At 48.9% G+C, this 17,123-nt stretch overlaps 1 protein-coding gene across 1 annotated transcript in view; it reads right to left on the bottom strand.

Annotated features, from left to right (window-relative positions):
• Positions 1 to 16,735, bottom strand: part of Ttc7a (tetratricopeptide repeat domain 7A) — a 112,659-nt gene extending 95,924 nt beyond the window's left edge. The window contains exons 1-3 of the mRNA XM_076833278.2: positions 16,274 to 16,735; positions 8,818 to 8,981; positions 2,894 to 3,062 (exon numbers count right to left, since the gene is read on the bottom strand). Coding sequence (XP_076689393.1) covers positions 2,894 to 3,062; positions 8,818 to 8,981; positions 16,274 to 16,460 — 520 coding nt within the window. The 5' untranslated portion in view covers positions 16,461 to 16,735. The remainder of the gene's footprint in view (positions 1 to 2,893; positions 3,063 to 8,817; positions 8,982 to 16,273) is intronic.
• Positions 16,736 to 17,123: the final 388 nt, after the last annotated feature.

Here is a 17,123-nt window from a genome sequence, read left to right as displayed (position 1 = left end):
AACAAATGTGATATGGACACTAACTCCTTTCACCGGGTGGACTCAACCTACCCACTGTGTGCTCTCCAGCCCACAGACCTACACGTGTATATCTCAAGACTGCTGCAGTGTTCAAGCTCCCTGGTTGGCATCCGAAGCCTCCCAGAGAGTCAGAAAGCTCCTTGGATCTAACAAGGATGCGCATCACTCCCCACTGCCCCAAAAGACTGAGTCCTTATCAGTGATGCTTAGAGGGTCACACTGCCAAGACTCTCTGCTCTAAAGGGGATAGAGGGTGAGGCTGTCTTTTGAAGGTGGGGCAGTTATGCAGAGCCTGATCCTGATTTCCTGGAACAAGAACAACAACTCCAAGTTGGAGACGCCCATATTTGGGCCCCACAGAGCCTCCCCACCTGGCCCACTCACAGTCTCCCAGGGCACATGGGCCCTGTCTTCTCCCTCCATCCAGGTGTATCGCAAACCCAAGCTCTTCACCCCTCTGGGTGGCATCAAATGGAACCATAGAACCTAACACAAAATGGTCTCAAAACTGTGTTATAATGGCCAGACCAGGAGCGCTGGGAGGCCAGGGAGGCTCCTGTGGAGGCTGCCTGGACCTGGAGGATTCCAGACCAAAAGCAAGCCAATCCATGTCCCAGGTAAGTCGCACTTCACCAGCCTTGGTTTCTTGGTTTCTGAGGAGGCCTACATCACTTCTGAATTCTGAGCAGCAGAACCACAGGATATCTATGAGCTCTGGCTGCCTAGATTTAAATATGGGCTCTGCCACTTCCTGTGTTCCCATGAGATGTCACAGAAGCCACCTAACCCTACTGTGGCATGGAATGCAGGGGACACCAACTATGGGGATTCAGTGGGGGCACACCTAGCCTGGAGTGAGGGCCTAATGGATATTATTCCTGAACTTAGGAACCTCCTGCTGTCACTGCCCTCTTGCTCTCAAACAAAGTCAGTCGGATGACCAGTTCTCCTCATCCCCTTTTGCGTGCGGCCTTTCACTCTCTTCATGGAGACACCCACCAGACCCTCCCAAATCCAGGAAAGTCAACGTCATGCACACCCTGGTGGCCTGGTGCATGGTCTCAGGCACATGCAGGGTCAGGTGAGCCTTAGCATGCCAAGCAGCAGGTGCAGTCACTGCAACAGGACAGGGAGGACAGGCAGAGAGGAGGCAGGCAAGGGGGCCACGTGCAGTCACTGAGGGATGGAAGTCAGCACAGCACGCCATCCCGCAGCCCCTGCCAGCAGCGCCGGCTCCTTACCTCCCCGGCAGGACCTCTGACCACCAGGACTGTGTTCCCCCAAGAAGCTGGAGGCATGCTAGAAAGAGTAGAGAGCAGGAGACAGGGAGCCATATGTACTGAGCCAGGTTGACAGGAAGAAGGACCAAAGGGACACCCAAGGGAGGGTTTCGCTTCAGGGTGTCCATGGCAGAAGTGGTTTCCAAGAGACCAAAGGACCCAAATGCCAACAGAAGATCATCCCCAAGACTGGCCTGTGCCAGAGGCACAGCGACGGGGATGGGTGAGCAAAGGGAGAAGACCCCCACAGGCTGGGCCCTCCGGAAGGGCCCCTTCCCTCCCGCAAGCTGGTGCTGGGTCTGCCCACAGGACTGACTCGACAGGTTTCCTGGGACACTGTGGACTCAGGGGGGAAGGGACAGAGGCACCCAGGGTGGACAAACAACCTTCAGGAAAGCCCCTCCAGGAGGATGTGTCCTCCACAGATGTCTCTGTCACGCCTACTGGGACCCAAAGGAGACAAGTGAATGGGTGTGTTGGGGCAGGCACAGGGTGCACATATTCCAAAGCCAGCATCAGAGAATGCAGGTTCCAGTCCTGGCTCCACCATAAATCTGGGTACCTTTGGGAAAAGTACATATCCTCTCTGGGCCTCAGTGTTCCTCTGTAAGATAGAAAACATGTTTCTACCTACGACAGAAAGAGGGTAACACATGCTCTACCAATGCCAGGTCCCAAATCCCCACAGGACCACTGGTGGGTTTTTTAGACTTTTCTCTGGGGATTGGTTTGTGCTGAAATAGGGGGATGATCAAACCTCCAAGATTCTTGACAACAGTCTAGGCAGTGAGGCTCCTAAGACCTCACTGTCACCAAGGGCCACCTTCACGCCCAACCCAGGGTTTATGGATCTGGGGAAGAAGGAGGCTAGAAGTTGAAGGCAGGCAAGTTTTAGCACATTCAAGCCACTTCAACGGCATGACTTCCCTGACCCTCTCATGAAATTCCTGTATCATGGACCTGGTGTCCCTAAGTTCCCTTCAGGCTGCCCTTTGCCCTGGGAAAACTATGAGCACCTCCAGAGCAGGAACTGTTTATCACGGGATCCCAGCAACCCCTCCCTGGGCGGCTCCTAACAGATGTCCAACATCTGAAGAACGAGACTCCTCTACACTCTTGAGCACCCATGTATAGCCAGTGTCAGTCACTAAAGCCAGCCTGGAACACGATGGCACACTTTTTAAGCCTTTCTGAACCTGGTTGCACAACTCAGTTGACTCCTCCTGGTCACAGGAACCCTAGGAGGCAGGTATCATCAACCTGTCTTACAGACAGATAAACTGAGGCCAAGAAAGGTCAAGAGGCGGTTTGCCCAAGGGCACACAGCAGGGTAACTGGTTGTCAACAGAGGCAGGACGAGAACCTGAGTCCTCTGATGTCCCACTTGGGCAGCAGGCTGCCATCAGCAGTGCCCAGCCTGGACAGCAGTGTCTGCGCATTACCCAGGGTCAGTACCTGGAAAGTGCCCCACAGGCCCACCCTCGAGACTGTAGCCACTGCCCTAGAGCTGCCACCTGCTCCAGACACCTGGGGGCCAGAGTGGAATGGGCTGGGCATGGTGGTGGGGAGCCCAAGCCAGTGCTCAGAGCTACCTTTGATGACAAATGCCTCCGACAGCAGTCGCATCTGATACAGGGGCTTGTTCTCCATAGACATGTCATCGATCCCAGCCCGAGCATACATGCTGATGGCATCTCGGTAGGAGCCCTCCACATAATGCAGCTTGCCCAGGATCAGCATGGCCTCACTCATGTACTGTGGCTGTAAGGACAAGGACACGTTAGCAGGCTCTGCCCCAAAAGCTTCCACCCCTCCACCACCAAGTATCCTAGGATGAAGATTCTCCATTGTGCTACAGCCTCATGCCCTGCTCAGAACTCCCCACCTCCTCCAGGGAGCCTTCCCTGATGACCACAGTCCCCTCCCTCCACACCTGTGAGCCACTGTGCACAATGTGGCTCTTAAGGAAATGATTATGATTCCCTAATGCTTCACGTGTATGTCTAAACTCCAGGCAACTGTAGACAGGGCCCTGTCCTCTCTTCTGAAGCACCCAAAGGTCCAGCCCAGATCTGGCACTTAGGAATCCAGACACTTATCCTGAATACAAGTGGGGGAGGGAAGGGCACACAGAGACTGAGCCAAGTTTTGTGGGGTCCGAAGCTTATAATTTTGGGGGTCCTCTTTATATACATATACAAATACATATGCAAGTGTATAATTGGGTGAAAAGGCCTCAGAAAGAGCCACGAGGACCCTGAAGCTGACACCTACATCCACAGCAGCAGGACCTTCTAGGGGAGGAACAGCCATATCAGCAGTGTGGGACAGAAGACAGGAGAGGGCCTTCCAGGTTGCTGTCCTCATGTTATCAGAAGTGGAACAAAGTGCAGAGCCCAGGAGGCCCAAAGTGCCTGAATTCAAACCTGATTTCTTTCTCAAACTTTCTCAAGGAAGTCTGGTCTGCCTCGACTACACCTCCCTCATGCAGGCTGTGTTCACAGCCAGAGCGCCCAATGCTGCTGGCTGAGGGAGGTTGAGCCAGCCTGGAGCTGGACCACTTCTGGCTCTGGGTTCTGGCTTTGGCCATGGGCCCAGTCCCACTCCGAGGTCCCCCACTTCATGAGGCCATCTGCTGCAGCCCCTCCCTCTATCCCTCTGCTCAGCCAACCCATAATCCCTTTGGGTTAGGCTCTGGCCAGTATCCCTGCCACAAGGGCACCAATCTGTCCACAAAGCTCCCTGGAGATACAGCTCTGGCCCCAACCCCTGGCCTCTGTCACTGGTAGGAAGGTACTTCCCTTGTTTCCCTATGAGTTAAGAGCTGGGGTACCTGTGGCCCCAGGGGGAGCCTCGAGCACTTCCCATCATCTACTGCCTCCAAGAAGCCAACTAAGAGAAGCAAAACGGAGGCAGAGCCAGGCCCCCGGGGAGGCCAAAGTCTCCTTCCCTTATTGGTTTCTGGTTTTTGTAAACATATTCCTCTGTTGCTTTTGCTCACTCAGGGCTCCTTCCTCTCAGCCTGCCCAGATCCTTTCCATCTTTGGGCCTTGCTCAGGCCCACCCCCTCTGGGGAAGCTTACATAAGCACCAGGGGACACCCTTCTGCTGAACCCCTACTACACTTCTACAGGTTAGGCTCCATCAGCCCCTGCTCACCTGGTCTGCCCTGACTCCTGGCTAACTCTCAAAGGCTGAATTTTTCAAGGGCATTTGACATAGAATTTATTTCCCAAAGAGGCCACCCACTTCCTGGGCCAGGGCCACAGATGACACATCCCCAGAAGGGTGCAGCCTACAGCACTTCTGAGCCAGGCGATGACTCTGCCATTCTGTGTACTGGTCTCAAGCCACGGGCTCATTTCCTCCTTGCTCAGTCCTAACTGTCCTCACTGGTGAGGGAGAGGCAAGGGCACCCACTCCCCACACCCCATGCAGCCATGCTAAGAGCATTAATAGGGCAAAGTCCAGAAGACTTTGAACTGTTCCTGAGAAAGGAGCTAGATAAATATAGGGTATGAGTAATTATTGATTACCCACTTCTGTTGAAGATGGGGAAGGGACAGCAAGGCTCACAAGGACACATTTCAGGGCATGATGACGGGGTGTGCCTAGTGGTGGCTGCTAGTGAACCAATGACAGTTTACAATAGAGCTTCCACCAAGCTGGGGGAAAATTAGGAGCGATGCAGTGACTGTTTCATAAAGCTGAACCTGTGCTACTTAAAAAGCTACTTTTAGCCGGGCACAGTGGCGCATGCCTGTAATCCCAGGGGCTCGAGAGGCTGAGGCAGGAGGATCAAGAGTTCAAAGCCAGCCTCAGCAACAGCAAGGCACTAAGCAAATAAAATACAAAATAGGGCTGGGACACTGGCTTTAGTGGTCGAGCGCCTCTGAGTTCAATCTCCTTACTGCTCCCCCGATCCCCCCACAAAAAAAGCTTCTCAACCATAAACCTGGTCCAGTGGAAGGAGGCTAGGCAGCTGTCAGCAAGTGCTCAGCTTGCGGGAGAAGGGGGGAGGTCCCTTGCTCCCTTGCTGTGTGATGGATCATCAGTCACCTATTCTATTTGTGCCTCATCGTCCCTGTCCATATGAAGGGAAGAATGACTTCATGGAGACAGCAACACAGGGGGAAAGAACAGATGAGGAAATACTTCCTAACATGGGACCTATTAAAGCAGGAGGGCTATCATCATCCTTAAATTAATCCAAGTTCCTCAGTAATTATCTTATTTCTATTCCAATACTTTGGGAGGCAGCACCAAGGAGGCACAGAGAGCACTGGAGCTTGGGATGCAGAGACAGAACAGATGGGCCTCGGTTCCAGTCCTGTACCTACTAGGCTAGTGTGGTCCTTGGTGTAGGGATCACCTTTCCTGGGGCTCAGAACTGGGGCAAAAGTAAATACCATTGCAGAAGGTGATCAGGAAGCCTCAATAGGATGCCACAATGCCTGGAGCTCAGTGGGTAACAGAAATCTAGCAAGTGGCATGTTTTCACCTTCTTGGATACAAATGAGCTGAACAGGATCTTTTTTGGGGGCACGCGGAACGAGGGGAGTGGGGTAACTGAGGATTGAACTCAGGGGCACTCATCCACTAAGCCACATCCCCAGGCCTGTTTTGTATTTTATTTAGAGACAGAGTCTCATTGAATTGCTTAGCTCCTCGCTGTTGCTGAGGCTGGCTTTGAATTCGCAATCCTCCTGCCTCAGCCTCCTGAGCTGCTGAGATTATAGGTTTGCACCACAGTGCCCGCTGGACAGGATTTGAAAGATGATCCAGAGTGGAGGTGCCTTAGGACCACCCCTCCTTCTCATTCATTACAGCTATTTGGGATGCAAGGAAATCCACATGGAGAGATCACCCCAGCTATACCTTACCTTTGAGAATAAGACAGAGATTCCCCAAACTGCTTTTTTTAAAATTAATTTAAAAAAAATTTTTTTAGTTGTAGATAGACATGATACCTTTATTTTACTTATTTTTTTAATGTGGTGCTGAGGATCGAACCCAGTGCCTCACATTTGCTAGGTAAGTACTCTACCACTGAGCTACAACTCTAGCCCAATTTTTTGAAAAAAAAATTTTTACACAAGTGGAACACAACTTTTCATTTCTCTGGCTGTACATGATGTAGAGTTACACCATTCGTGCAATCATACTCATACATAGGGATAATAATATCCATCTCATTCCACCATCTTCCTCCTCTCTCTCCACAGGCTGCTTTTAATATCTTAGTTTACTTAAATCAATATCAAGTGTTTGGCTTTGGCCTGGAAAACAGAAAATTTCTCCATGTTACTGGTGCCTATGTATGTCTTTGTTTAATAAAATAGTTAAATTTACATTTAATAAATGGGATGTTGTGTATGTAAATGCATGACCTAGAGGGGCATGTCCAACTAGGCTGCTTGACTGGATGACTTTGTTCTTTGCTTGTATTTTTATTTTTCCTGTAATGCACATATTAACTTTTTTAAAAAATAAAAAGCTATTTTTAAAACAGTACCAACAACAAAAGTAGAATTTAGATGAAACCATTTGTACAAAAATTCATGTGGATAATATTTAGTCAATACAAAATGGGGTTCAGGCACAGAGAAAGCTCCAACTGAAAGCTCTTGGCAAGAAAAAGCAACTTGTCAAACATGTATCCTACAGCCCTATGGAAAGCTCTAGTTTGTGAGTTTGTATATAAATAAAGAAAGAATGCAACAGTGAGGAGTGCTCCAGTCCATAGATGGCAGTAGGCAGAGAGGGGGATAGCACTGAAGGACCTTAATTTATCATTCAAATTACTTGTTTATTGATTGCATTTTAATGAAGTCTACTAGAACGAAAAAAAAAAAGAGGTTTTAGTGGAAGAAGCTGAGGAACAAAAAAAAAAAAAAAAGAGAGAGAGGTTTTAGTGGAAGAAGCTTGAAATTCACCACTTGGGTCCAACCTTTTGATAGGCAGATGAGGAAATGGAAGACCCACTGGATCAAGGGATAAGTTCAGGGTCAAGAAATTATATTAACCTAGTGCAAACCTCCTACTGCCTAGAAGCAGAAACTGGGACTTTCAACAGTCTCCCATCTCCCTCCACCCCCAGCCCTCTGCTGCTTACAAAATAAGCCCCACATGTCTTAGTTGATGCTCTAGTAACCTCTCCATCCTGGATATACCTTTACAATCTAATTACCCACCATACCTCTTCATTTTTGCTAAACTCACAACTTTGTTGAGATTCTCTATAATAGGAACCCTTCAATTACAAATTGTTTCCTTAGGCTAAAATGCTCAGCCCTATCTCTATTTATCCATACCCCAGACTCCTATTCCAGATCAGCTTCTAGGAAGGTCCAATTCTAGTACCACCATCCTCTGAAATCTGCTCTCTACCTCAAACCAGGGAGGAGTCCCCCTTACACTTGTCTCTTCATGTATAACACTCCTGTAGCATATATCATGGTCCACCTAGGACAAAAGCTATTCACTTACCCATAAGACTTATTTTCCCCATAGACCTGAAACCTTCTTCTAGATTCTTCTGGATTGCCATCAGCATGCATAACACATTGTACATAGCACACCACAATAAGTGCTTAAGAAAGTAAATATATTACTTTGGAATATCTCTTGAAAAATCACTTCTTCTTTAAGTCTAATGACATATGCATAACCCTATTATAACTTAGGATACATATTAATCTAGAACAGTCTCAAACTTCGATGTATATGTGAATCATTGAGAACTCTTAACAACACAGATTCTAATTCACATTTTGCATTTCCAGCCATTTCCCCAGTGATACCCACATTGCTGGTGGGTGGATCACACTTTGAAAAGCAAAGGTCTATAAAAAGTTATGACCCCTCCGCCAACTTTCTTCAGTGCCTTGCATATAATAGGCACTCATAAATGTACATAGACTTAATCTGGCTTGCTCTACTCTGAGGCCTTCTCTTGCTAGTCAGCTCTACCTATTTGCTGTTTCTAAGTAGATCACAGGCTAAGATATTTTTCCCCAAGAAGCCTTTAAGAAGCCCAAACAGCCAGGCACATATTAGATCAACCAAGGACTGTCCAATTGAAATATAACTTAAGTCACAAGTGTGAGCTGTATGTGTAATTCAAAAATTTCTAGTAAAATTTTCATTCACATGTTAAAAGGTAGTAACAAGTAAAATTAATTTTAATGTTTTCTTTAACCTAATATGTCTAAGATTCTCATTTGAACATGTAAGCAATTAATTAATATAAAAAGTAAGTGACCTCTTTTATATTCCTTGTTTAGTACTATGTAATGGACATCCAGTACATGTTCTACACTTACACACATCTCAGTCTGGACAAGTCACATCGCAAGTGCTCAAGATCACATGTGGCTTGTGACCCTTGTACTGAAACCTCAAGAGAGACTTGCTATTCAGGTGACCCAATGACTCCAGGGAGTCTGGACAGCAGATGGGAGACAAGAAAGAACAGGCCAGGCAAGGAGGCCCAAGCTTGTGGTTGACAACTCACCGGCAGCTTCCCGTGGTTAAGGATGCTGCTCAGGTAATCTTTGGCTTCATTCATTCTGCTATCAGTCTTTTCTAACAAAGGGATGGAGTCTTTTATTTTGGCGTGATTGTCCTTCAAACATTGCTCCAGGAGGGCCTCTGCCAGCAGCAATTTCCCAAAGTCATCTAAAAAACAAGGCAGGGATCAGAGTGGGTAGTGAGGGCCACAACCCTTAAACAAAGCACATGTGGATATGGTACATACTCCTGGACACACACACACCCCGCCCTGCCCCCACCCAAGGACACCACCCAGCACAGGAACAGCTCAGGTCTGAGAGAATAAAGACACATTTGCCATAAACTTAAACAGACTTTAAGACGGCAGCGGCGGTGGTGGGGTGCATTCTACCATGATCACAACACAAATCTCCCTTTTGGGTTTATTTCCTGCCAGGTTTAAGCAGTTGAAAAGGCAGCAGAGTTCCCAAGACTTGCAGACAAATTTTCAGAATTTCAGAATTTAAAATGAAGGCTAAAATCACGCCCTGATGTGGTACTAAGTTCTTAAATCAAGTAGGAATCATCTCAAAGGACTGAAGAAGAAAAGTATGAAGGTGATTTAATAACTCATTTTCACATGCTTCTAATTTCTGTGTAATCATAATTGGTTTTCTCCATTTTTAAGGTATTTTAATGTGTCCTAGGGATAACCTAGCAGTCAAGTCAGAGTTCAAGTGGGAAGCACATTTACTTGTGTAGCAAGGCAAATCCTTATGCTTAATACTTGCATTTTCTGGAGTTGTCACTCATAGGGTAGCTTATTTGCATACCTGACCACCGGGCAGGTAGCTCACATTGCTTGGTTGAATCTGCTGCCTCTCCCTGCCACACTGGAAACTCCAGTCTTGTGACCACCATATTCCCACTACCTGCACCAGGGATGACTTGGGCATGAAAGCCAGGTATATATACATTCACCCTGTGTAGGGTTTGAGTTTCACTGCAACCTAAAGTAGCTATGCTCAGTGTCCCTCTCCCAGAGATAGGACTAGACCTGCCACTCAATGTCAGTGCCTAATAAATACTTGTCAATCACATTCTCTCAACTTCCCAGAGAAGAAGCCATCAGGCTCTGGGAGTTAAGTGCCTACCCAACAAATGTCTTTAGGAATGCATGCTCTCAGTCCCATCTTTTTGGAGTCCTCTTTCTGTTGCCATGATGCTGTCTTTGGACCTACCCAGGGGACCCACTCCCTCCTCACTCTCAGGATCACTCCTGTTGTTTGCTCAGTCTCAAAGCCACAAGTCCACAATTACAGGCTCTAGAGAGGAGTCTCCCTTCCTAAGGGATAACTCCCTGTAGAGAGCAGTCTCAGACCCAAAATCCCGGGAACACCTGCTACTGGATCCTTTGCTACTTACCTCATGATTTTTTAAAAAATTACTATTTTGAGGAAATGGCCAAAAAAAGTATTTGGATCAAACAGTCATCCACGTGAGGGGGCCCAGGTTGGTGGAAAACTCTATAAAGAACCATTTTGGTAATATATCAAAATCATTTTTGTATAACCCCATTGCACCAGCAATTCCACTCTTAGAGACGCCCTTGCACATGTATAAAATGAACTATGCATAAGATAATTCCTGCAGCATTACTTATACTAGCAGAAAAGTAGAGACAGCTTTTATGTCCAAACAGGAGGCTGAAGTATGATTATGTCCACAAGGGACACCATACAGCCAAAGACACGAGGATGCTCTGTATGCTGTTATGGAATGAACTGCAAGATAAATGGTAAGAAAACAGAGTGAACAGGAGTGCCTGTCGTATGCTGTGTGTTAACGCATACAAATTGGTGACAGGACACACACACACACACACACATACACACACACACACACACTGAAAACCTTGCTGGCTGACGACAGGGTGCAAAGATGTGAAGTTTTTCTGTTCTTCGCTTGCTGGTACTTTGGGCATGTTGTAGCATATGAATATATTACGTAGTCAAAAGTAAGTTTTCAGTCAACCCAGGACTAAAAGCCAATCTTCATTTCCAAATCTCAGCCAGGAGGAGGGCGGGCTACCCATCAGTGTGTGGCAAGTGCCAGTCTCCAGTGGCATCCTGAGCTGAGCGCCTCTGGGCAAGTGGCTCGCCCCATCCAATAGGCTTCGCTTTGGCAAAACTGGAGAGAAATGCGCTCCTCCCCAGGCTCCACCCCTGGGCGTGTCCACGCCCCTCTGCCCTGAGGAGCCTCTGCACAGGCTCAGCAACCAGGCCACCCTGCCCGCCACTCACCTGCCAGACCCAGCACTCCCAGAGCCCCTTAGTTCAGTGCTTTCAAGTCAAAAGAAACCTGCTCCCCTCCCAGCACACCCCTTTTCCCAAAATAATGGGGAGTGCCTTCTGAACCGGTGCTGCCCAGTAAGGCCCTGGGCTGGTGCAGGCATCAGATAGGTGCAAAACATAGAGTGCATGGGTGGAAATCTGACAGAGTCATTTTGAGTTTGTTGAATCTAATGCTAAAAAAAACTGAGGGGGTACTTCATGTATTTTTCTTCTTGTATTTTTATTTATATTGTATTTTAAGAAAAGTATCAGAGCACAGCAGATTGGAGATTTAAACAATATTAATCGCTCACCACAAACCATTTGAGAAGCACTGCTCTAAACCATAAGAGTGTCTTTACTGCAAAAGAGGAACTAATGTTTGATGAAGGCTTACTAAGTGCCAGGCACTTTATTATAGTTTTATTTAACCTGTACAACCCTAAGAGGTAGATATTATTTCCACTTTGTAAATGATGATAAAGATAACAATATCCTTAGGGTCACTATCGATAATAATATAACACAAGCAAAAAATCATCTGTCCTGCATCCCAACCAGAGCAGAGCTTCTGGTAATTTAAAAATAAATAACAGTCTCCAAGCTGCAAAGAGTTGGTTAAAAACTAATAGTAAATTCTAGGGCAGGGATTAGAATTGTTCTCACTTTCATGCACCTGTGAGTGTCAGAATATTTGTTTATGAACACTTCAGGTCCTTCTCCTCTGCATTCTCCCCACTCAGTCTTGTTTTTTGTTTAGCAGACTCTCAGTGGGTATCAGAAATTCACTTTTGTCCCCTTGCTCATTTCTCCTTCTCCCGGCCCCACCCCTCAATCCCTTTCCCCTCTTCTTTCCATTGCATTTGCCCCTCAGTGGAACAAAAAGATATTTTGGAATTAAACATTCTAAATTTCAGTTGTTAAAATAAGAATCCAGATGGATAAAGGAATCCTTGTCTCCCCAAAGCTAAGGGAATTGCTTTGGAACATCCTTTCAGTCTGAGACCTACTCCCTGCTGGGTGTGGGTCAAGGGCTCCAGCAGAAGCCTAGAGGGGGTCTGATCTCATGGCCACCCATTTCCTCACTCTCCTTTTGAAGGTTTCTGGCAGCTACTTTCCTTAAGTCCTCTCAGCTCCCAGCCCCTTGCAGCCTCTCTCAGGGGGCCAGGTCTCAGGACCAACTTGGAGACCACCTGTCTCCTGCTCAGACCTCATTTAAAACACACTGTCTCCCCCCAAAGCCTGCCAATCTGTAGTTAGGAAATGTGGGTCCATCCAGGAAGGAGGGTTCAGATCAGGCCCTTCCCCTTCGGTTAAACAGAGCATGGTGGTTTCGGCAGCTGCTCCCCACACAGGGCTGGGGCCGTCCAACCACAACCAGGGGAGGAAAAGGCGGAAACTCAAGAGAGGCCACCTGCCCCCAACACCTCTCCCAACTTCAACTGCAGAAATGTTCAGAACAATCTCCAGTTTAAGAAGGAGGAGGAGGAGGAGGAGGAGAGAAAGAAATCATCCAGCTAAAAAACGAAACAAAAATATGGGGTGACTACAGATGAGGTAATAAGAGGAGCAGACACAACAAACCAAGCTGTGAACGGTGAATGAAAAATCCAGATTCGGGGGGGGGGGGGGGGGCGGTTGCAAGTGTTCACTGCAAAATTTTGACCTTTGCTGTATGTTTCAAATTTTCTTGTAAAATGCTGGGAGGAAGGGACGATCCAACAGCCACACACAGTGTGTGGCCTTCCTTGGACCCTAATAGACTGGGAAATGTCATTGCTAGAGTTTTTGGAGAGGTAGCAATGGCATGGTGGATTTTTTAAAAAGAGTTCTTATTTAATAAATTCATACTGAAATATTGACGTGGGGGAGAGAAATGGGCTGAGATTTTGCTCAAACAAGATTGTGTCTGAGTTCGTGATCACTAAAGCTGGTTGATGATGCGTGGGATTCAGTCTTCTTTAAAGTGTTTTGGTAATTGTTTATAATAATAAAGTTTTAAAAAAAAAAAACACTTAGATGGGCTCTTTGTTTTTATGTGAACAAACCCCAGAACCCCTGGCCACATTTTGGGGGTTCCCCTGCCCCAAGTGAACCAAATCTAAATGGGGTGTGAGTTTGAAGAAACTCCAAAAGAGTATTAACTCCCCTCTCCCAGGGTGGTGGTGAGGAGCTGCTCCTCAGATAGGAAAAGGATGTGGGGGGGCCTCTTCTGTTTCAGTGTCTCCTCATATTTTTTATACCACTCGATAGGGCCCCCCAGGCTCCATTCTCTCTATTCCCTGGAGTGGAATCTATGTTCTGGAAGCTACTTTTAGTTTCTGTAGAAACCTCTAACAGGACCTGGGGCTCAGTGGGAGTCAGCTCTCCAGCTTAGTGCCTTCTGCCCCTCCCGCACTGTTGAAGCTTCAGGTCCCTGACAAGAGTCCAACAGGTCAGGAGAGACTTTAAGAATCTCCCTTCTGGACAGTTCCAACACCCACCCCCCCCCCCAAAAAAAAAAAAAAAAAAAAAAAAGAATAGGCTCACATTATCTTGAGTGGCCAAGAAACCCTAAGAGAGAGAAGCAAATACCAGTCAACCTAAAAATGTGCTGTGCGTGGGCTTTGGGAGTCATTTGTTTTCATTCCTCACATTCACGTGTGTGTGGACCTACATGTGTGCGCATGTGTACGTGCGTGCATGTGTGCTGCGGATTGTGCATCTGGGTTTAACAGTGCGAGAAAAGTCACTCAGAACCAAACTCAGAAGTTGGGAGGAGAGACCCAACTGCCCCTCCATTTCCCTCCTTAAACTGGTCGGTTCTCACAGTGACACCAGCCCAGGTTCCAATCTCTACCTCTGCCACCTGTAGGTCTGCTGGAAGAAACTCAGGTGTGGGCACAGTCTTTACCACATAGACACTCTGTGACCTCTCTGGGCCTTGTTGTTCCTACATCTAAGACAGAGACAAATCTTAGCCCTCCTCATAAGGCTGTTTCCAAGAATTTTGTTTTGTTTTGTTTTGTTTTGGTAGCAAGGATTGAACTGAGGTGATTAATCATTGAGCCACATCCCGGCCCTTTTTATTTATTTTGAGACAGACTCCCACTAAATTGTTTAAGCTGGCTTTGCACTTGCAAACCTCCTGTCTCAGCCTCCGGAGCACTAGGATTACAGGTATGCGCCACCATGCCTAGGGGTTTACAAGAATTTTAAAAATAGAGACAGCTCTTTATACCATATTATCAACTGCTTATGTTGTACCAATGTTTCCCAATGATGATCCATAGAATATGGTCAACTGAAGATTGAGAAACGTGTTTATCCTCTAGCCTTGTCTTTCACATCACATGCAGGTGGATACATTAAGGTTCTGCAGTTGTTGCTGGGTTTTTGTTTGTTTGTTTTCTCTGTTTAACATCATTGAATTTTTTTTTAATATTTATTTTTTAGGTGTAGATGGACACAACACAATGTCTTTATCTTTATGTGGTGCTGAGGATGGAACCCAGGTCCTGCCCGTGTTAGGCGAACGCTCTACCGCTGAGCCACAATCCCAGCCCCATCATTGAATTATTTTCTTCCAATTTCTCAGCTTGTTGGCTCCCTAAACCCTTTTCTTGTGGGATACCAATTAACGAACTATGCAACCTCATTGAGACCTCTAAGGAACAGCTTAGAAATACTGGCCCATGTGAATGCAAGGAGGCCCCAGTTCCTGTCTTGGGCCTTACACATTTCTCTGGGTGCCACCCGCACTCAGATTCACACACCTCACCCAGGAGTCAAGGCCCCATTCTCATCTTCCCCCCCCCCCCCCACAGAGGGGACAGAGGCCCCTGCAACTTATCCACTCTGCCCTGGAGGGGGGAGCTTACCAGCTTCTCCCAAAGCACGTCTGCCGCTCTGCCCACCACCCCTCAGTTTCATGCGTAAGTAGGTTTAAACCAACTTCAAAGCCTCAAACAGATTGTCACTAAGCTCCTCAGGACCCTCCCATCCTTCCTCCTTGGGCAAACACACCCTTCCCTTCCCAAACACAGGGGCCAGTACAAGTTCTGCTGCTTCCTTAAAACCATCTACCCTCCTCTGAGCTCTACAATCCAACACACAATCACCCTCCAATCACTTCCTTGATTCCCATCCACTTCGGAAGTTCTTTGAGGGTAGGAATTCTGCATTATGTATTTTTGAGAGGTGATAATGCAAATGATTAGGTTGTACTTTGAACCTGGGTTCAAATCTTGTTCCCTTAACTTACTGGCTGGATGATCCAGTTATTTAACTTCTCTGGGCCTCAGTTTCTTCATCTGTAAAGTGGGACAAACAGGAGTAACGTCTCCTGGGGTTGCCTTGAAAAGTAATGATTTGACTGAAAAGTCTTTAGGTCAGCGGCTGGCACACAGCATCACATCAATGTTAATCATTATTATTATCATCCTGTCTCCCCCACAGAAACTTCTCCAGGCTGGGCAATCTTTAAAAACTCTTTATATCTGTATTTACTCTCTGTCTCCTTCAACAAAAGCTCCCAGGTGGCTGCGCACACGAAGGGGACTCAGGGCGAGCTCTCGGCCTGAGAGGGAACAGGATCTAGGGTTAGATACTGGGCGGGGTGTTCCCGCCACCCCATCAGGGTGCTTTCCCGCCCCAGCACGAGAGCCCAGCCCAGTCAAACCAGCCCTACTGCTAAAGCCACCAACTGCCTGGGCTGGATAGGGTCCGAGTTCACCACAGATGAGGAAACTGAGGTTCGCCAGCCTCTTCCTCACTTCACAAAACTACTGGTACTCAATAAGCCTCCACTCCTGTCTGCTGTGGAGCGGGCTGTGTTTAAAGGGGAGGGCAAAAGGGGGAGACACAGCCTTCACCTGATAAGAGTTTGGGGAGACTAGAGTCCTGTCCACACACTGACTGGATGTGTGCAGCTACCACCATTTCATTGTAGACAGAACTACTCGCCGATCCTAAAGGGCAGAGAGCAAAAGCCGTTTATCTCCCTTCTCTCCAAACACCTAATATGCATGCGATTTTTCTCCTGGGGTACCAGAACCTTCCTAACTGCCAGGCTGCTGGCCGGGACAGTCAAGGCGCCCTTCCTGGAGGAGGCGGTGCTTTTCGCGCGCTTGCTGGTGGTTCCAACCAGTCCTTTCCCTCACTCACCCGTGTCCAGAGAGCCGATCCTGGAGCTCGGGCTGGATCGTCGGTTGGTTCCGCTGCCGCCAGGCATGCCCAGCGTCTGCAGCTGCCGGACCAGCTCGGGCATGCGGTCCCAGTGGCCCTCGGCGCGGCAGCGCTCCAGTTCGCTCTCCACCTTCAGGTGGGTGCCGTGCGCGCCCTTCGCAGCCATCTTCGCGCGGGCGCTGTCATGGAAGGTGCGGCTGAGAAGTGGAGACCCGGCCGGGGGCGGCGTCCCGGCTGGGGCGCACACGACGGCGGGGTCGACGGAGGCTCTGAAGGCAGCCGGGGCCCTGGTGGCAGCGGGGGACCTGGTGGCTGCGGGAGAGCAGCGATAGCAGCAGCACCGAGTGCACCGCCCGGCGCCTCCGGGCTGGGGCTCCGGCTGCGCGGTCCGGACGCGTCCTGGAGAAGCCTCCGCCTCCGCTGCAGCAACTCCCGGCGCCGCTCTCGCCTCCGATGCTGCAGCTGCTGCCACAACCCCCGCCCCGGACCCGGGCGCCGCCAGCTGCGGACCCGCCCCTGGCCAAGGCTCCACCCCCGAGGGGGCGTGGTGCGGCCCCGGAGAGCCGGGCGCGCGGACGGCCAGCGCGGCCACAGCAGCCAGGCGCGCGACGGGCGCTCCCGGCCTCCCCGGCGCCCGCCCCCCGCCGCCGCGGAGTCGGAGCTCACTTTAATGCTGCGCGGAGCCCGGGCGCCGGGGGGCGCCTCGCTCCCCGCCCCCTCCCCCTCCCGTCGGGGCTCTTGGTCTGGGAGAGTGCCGGCTTTGTGTGGTGGCCCCGTCACCGCTGCTGCCCCCGGCACGTCACAAATCCTGGGAGAGGCCGGTTGGCCG

The sequence above is a fragment of the Callospermophilus lateralis genome, chromosome 14 (assembly GCF_048772815.1).
Source record: "Callospermophilus lateralis isolate mCalLat2 chromosome 14, mCalLat2.hap1, whole genome shotgun sequence".
Classification (NCBI taxonomy): Eukaryota; Metazoa; Chordata; class Mammalia; order Rodentia; family Sciuridae; genus Callospermophilus; species Callospermophilus lateralis.
This window is presented reverse-complemented; position numbering and strand designations above follow the sequence as displayed.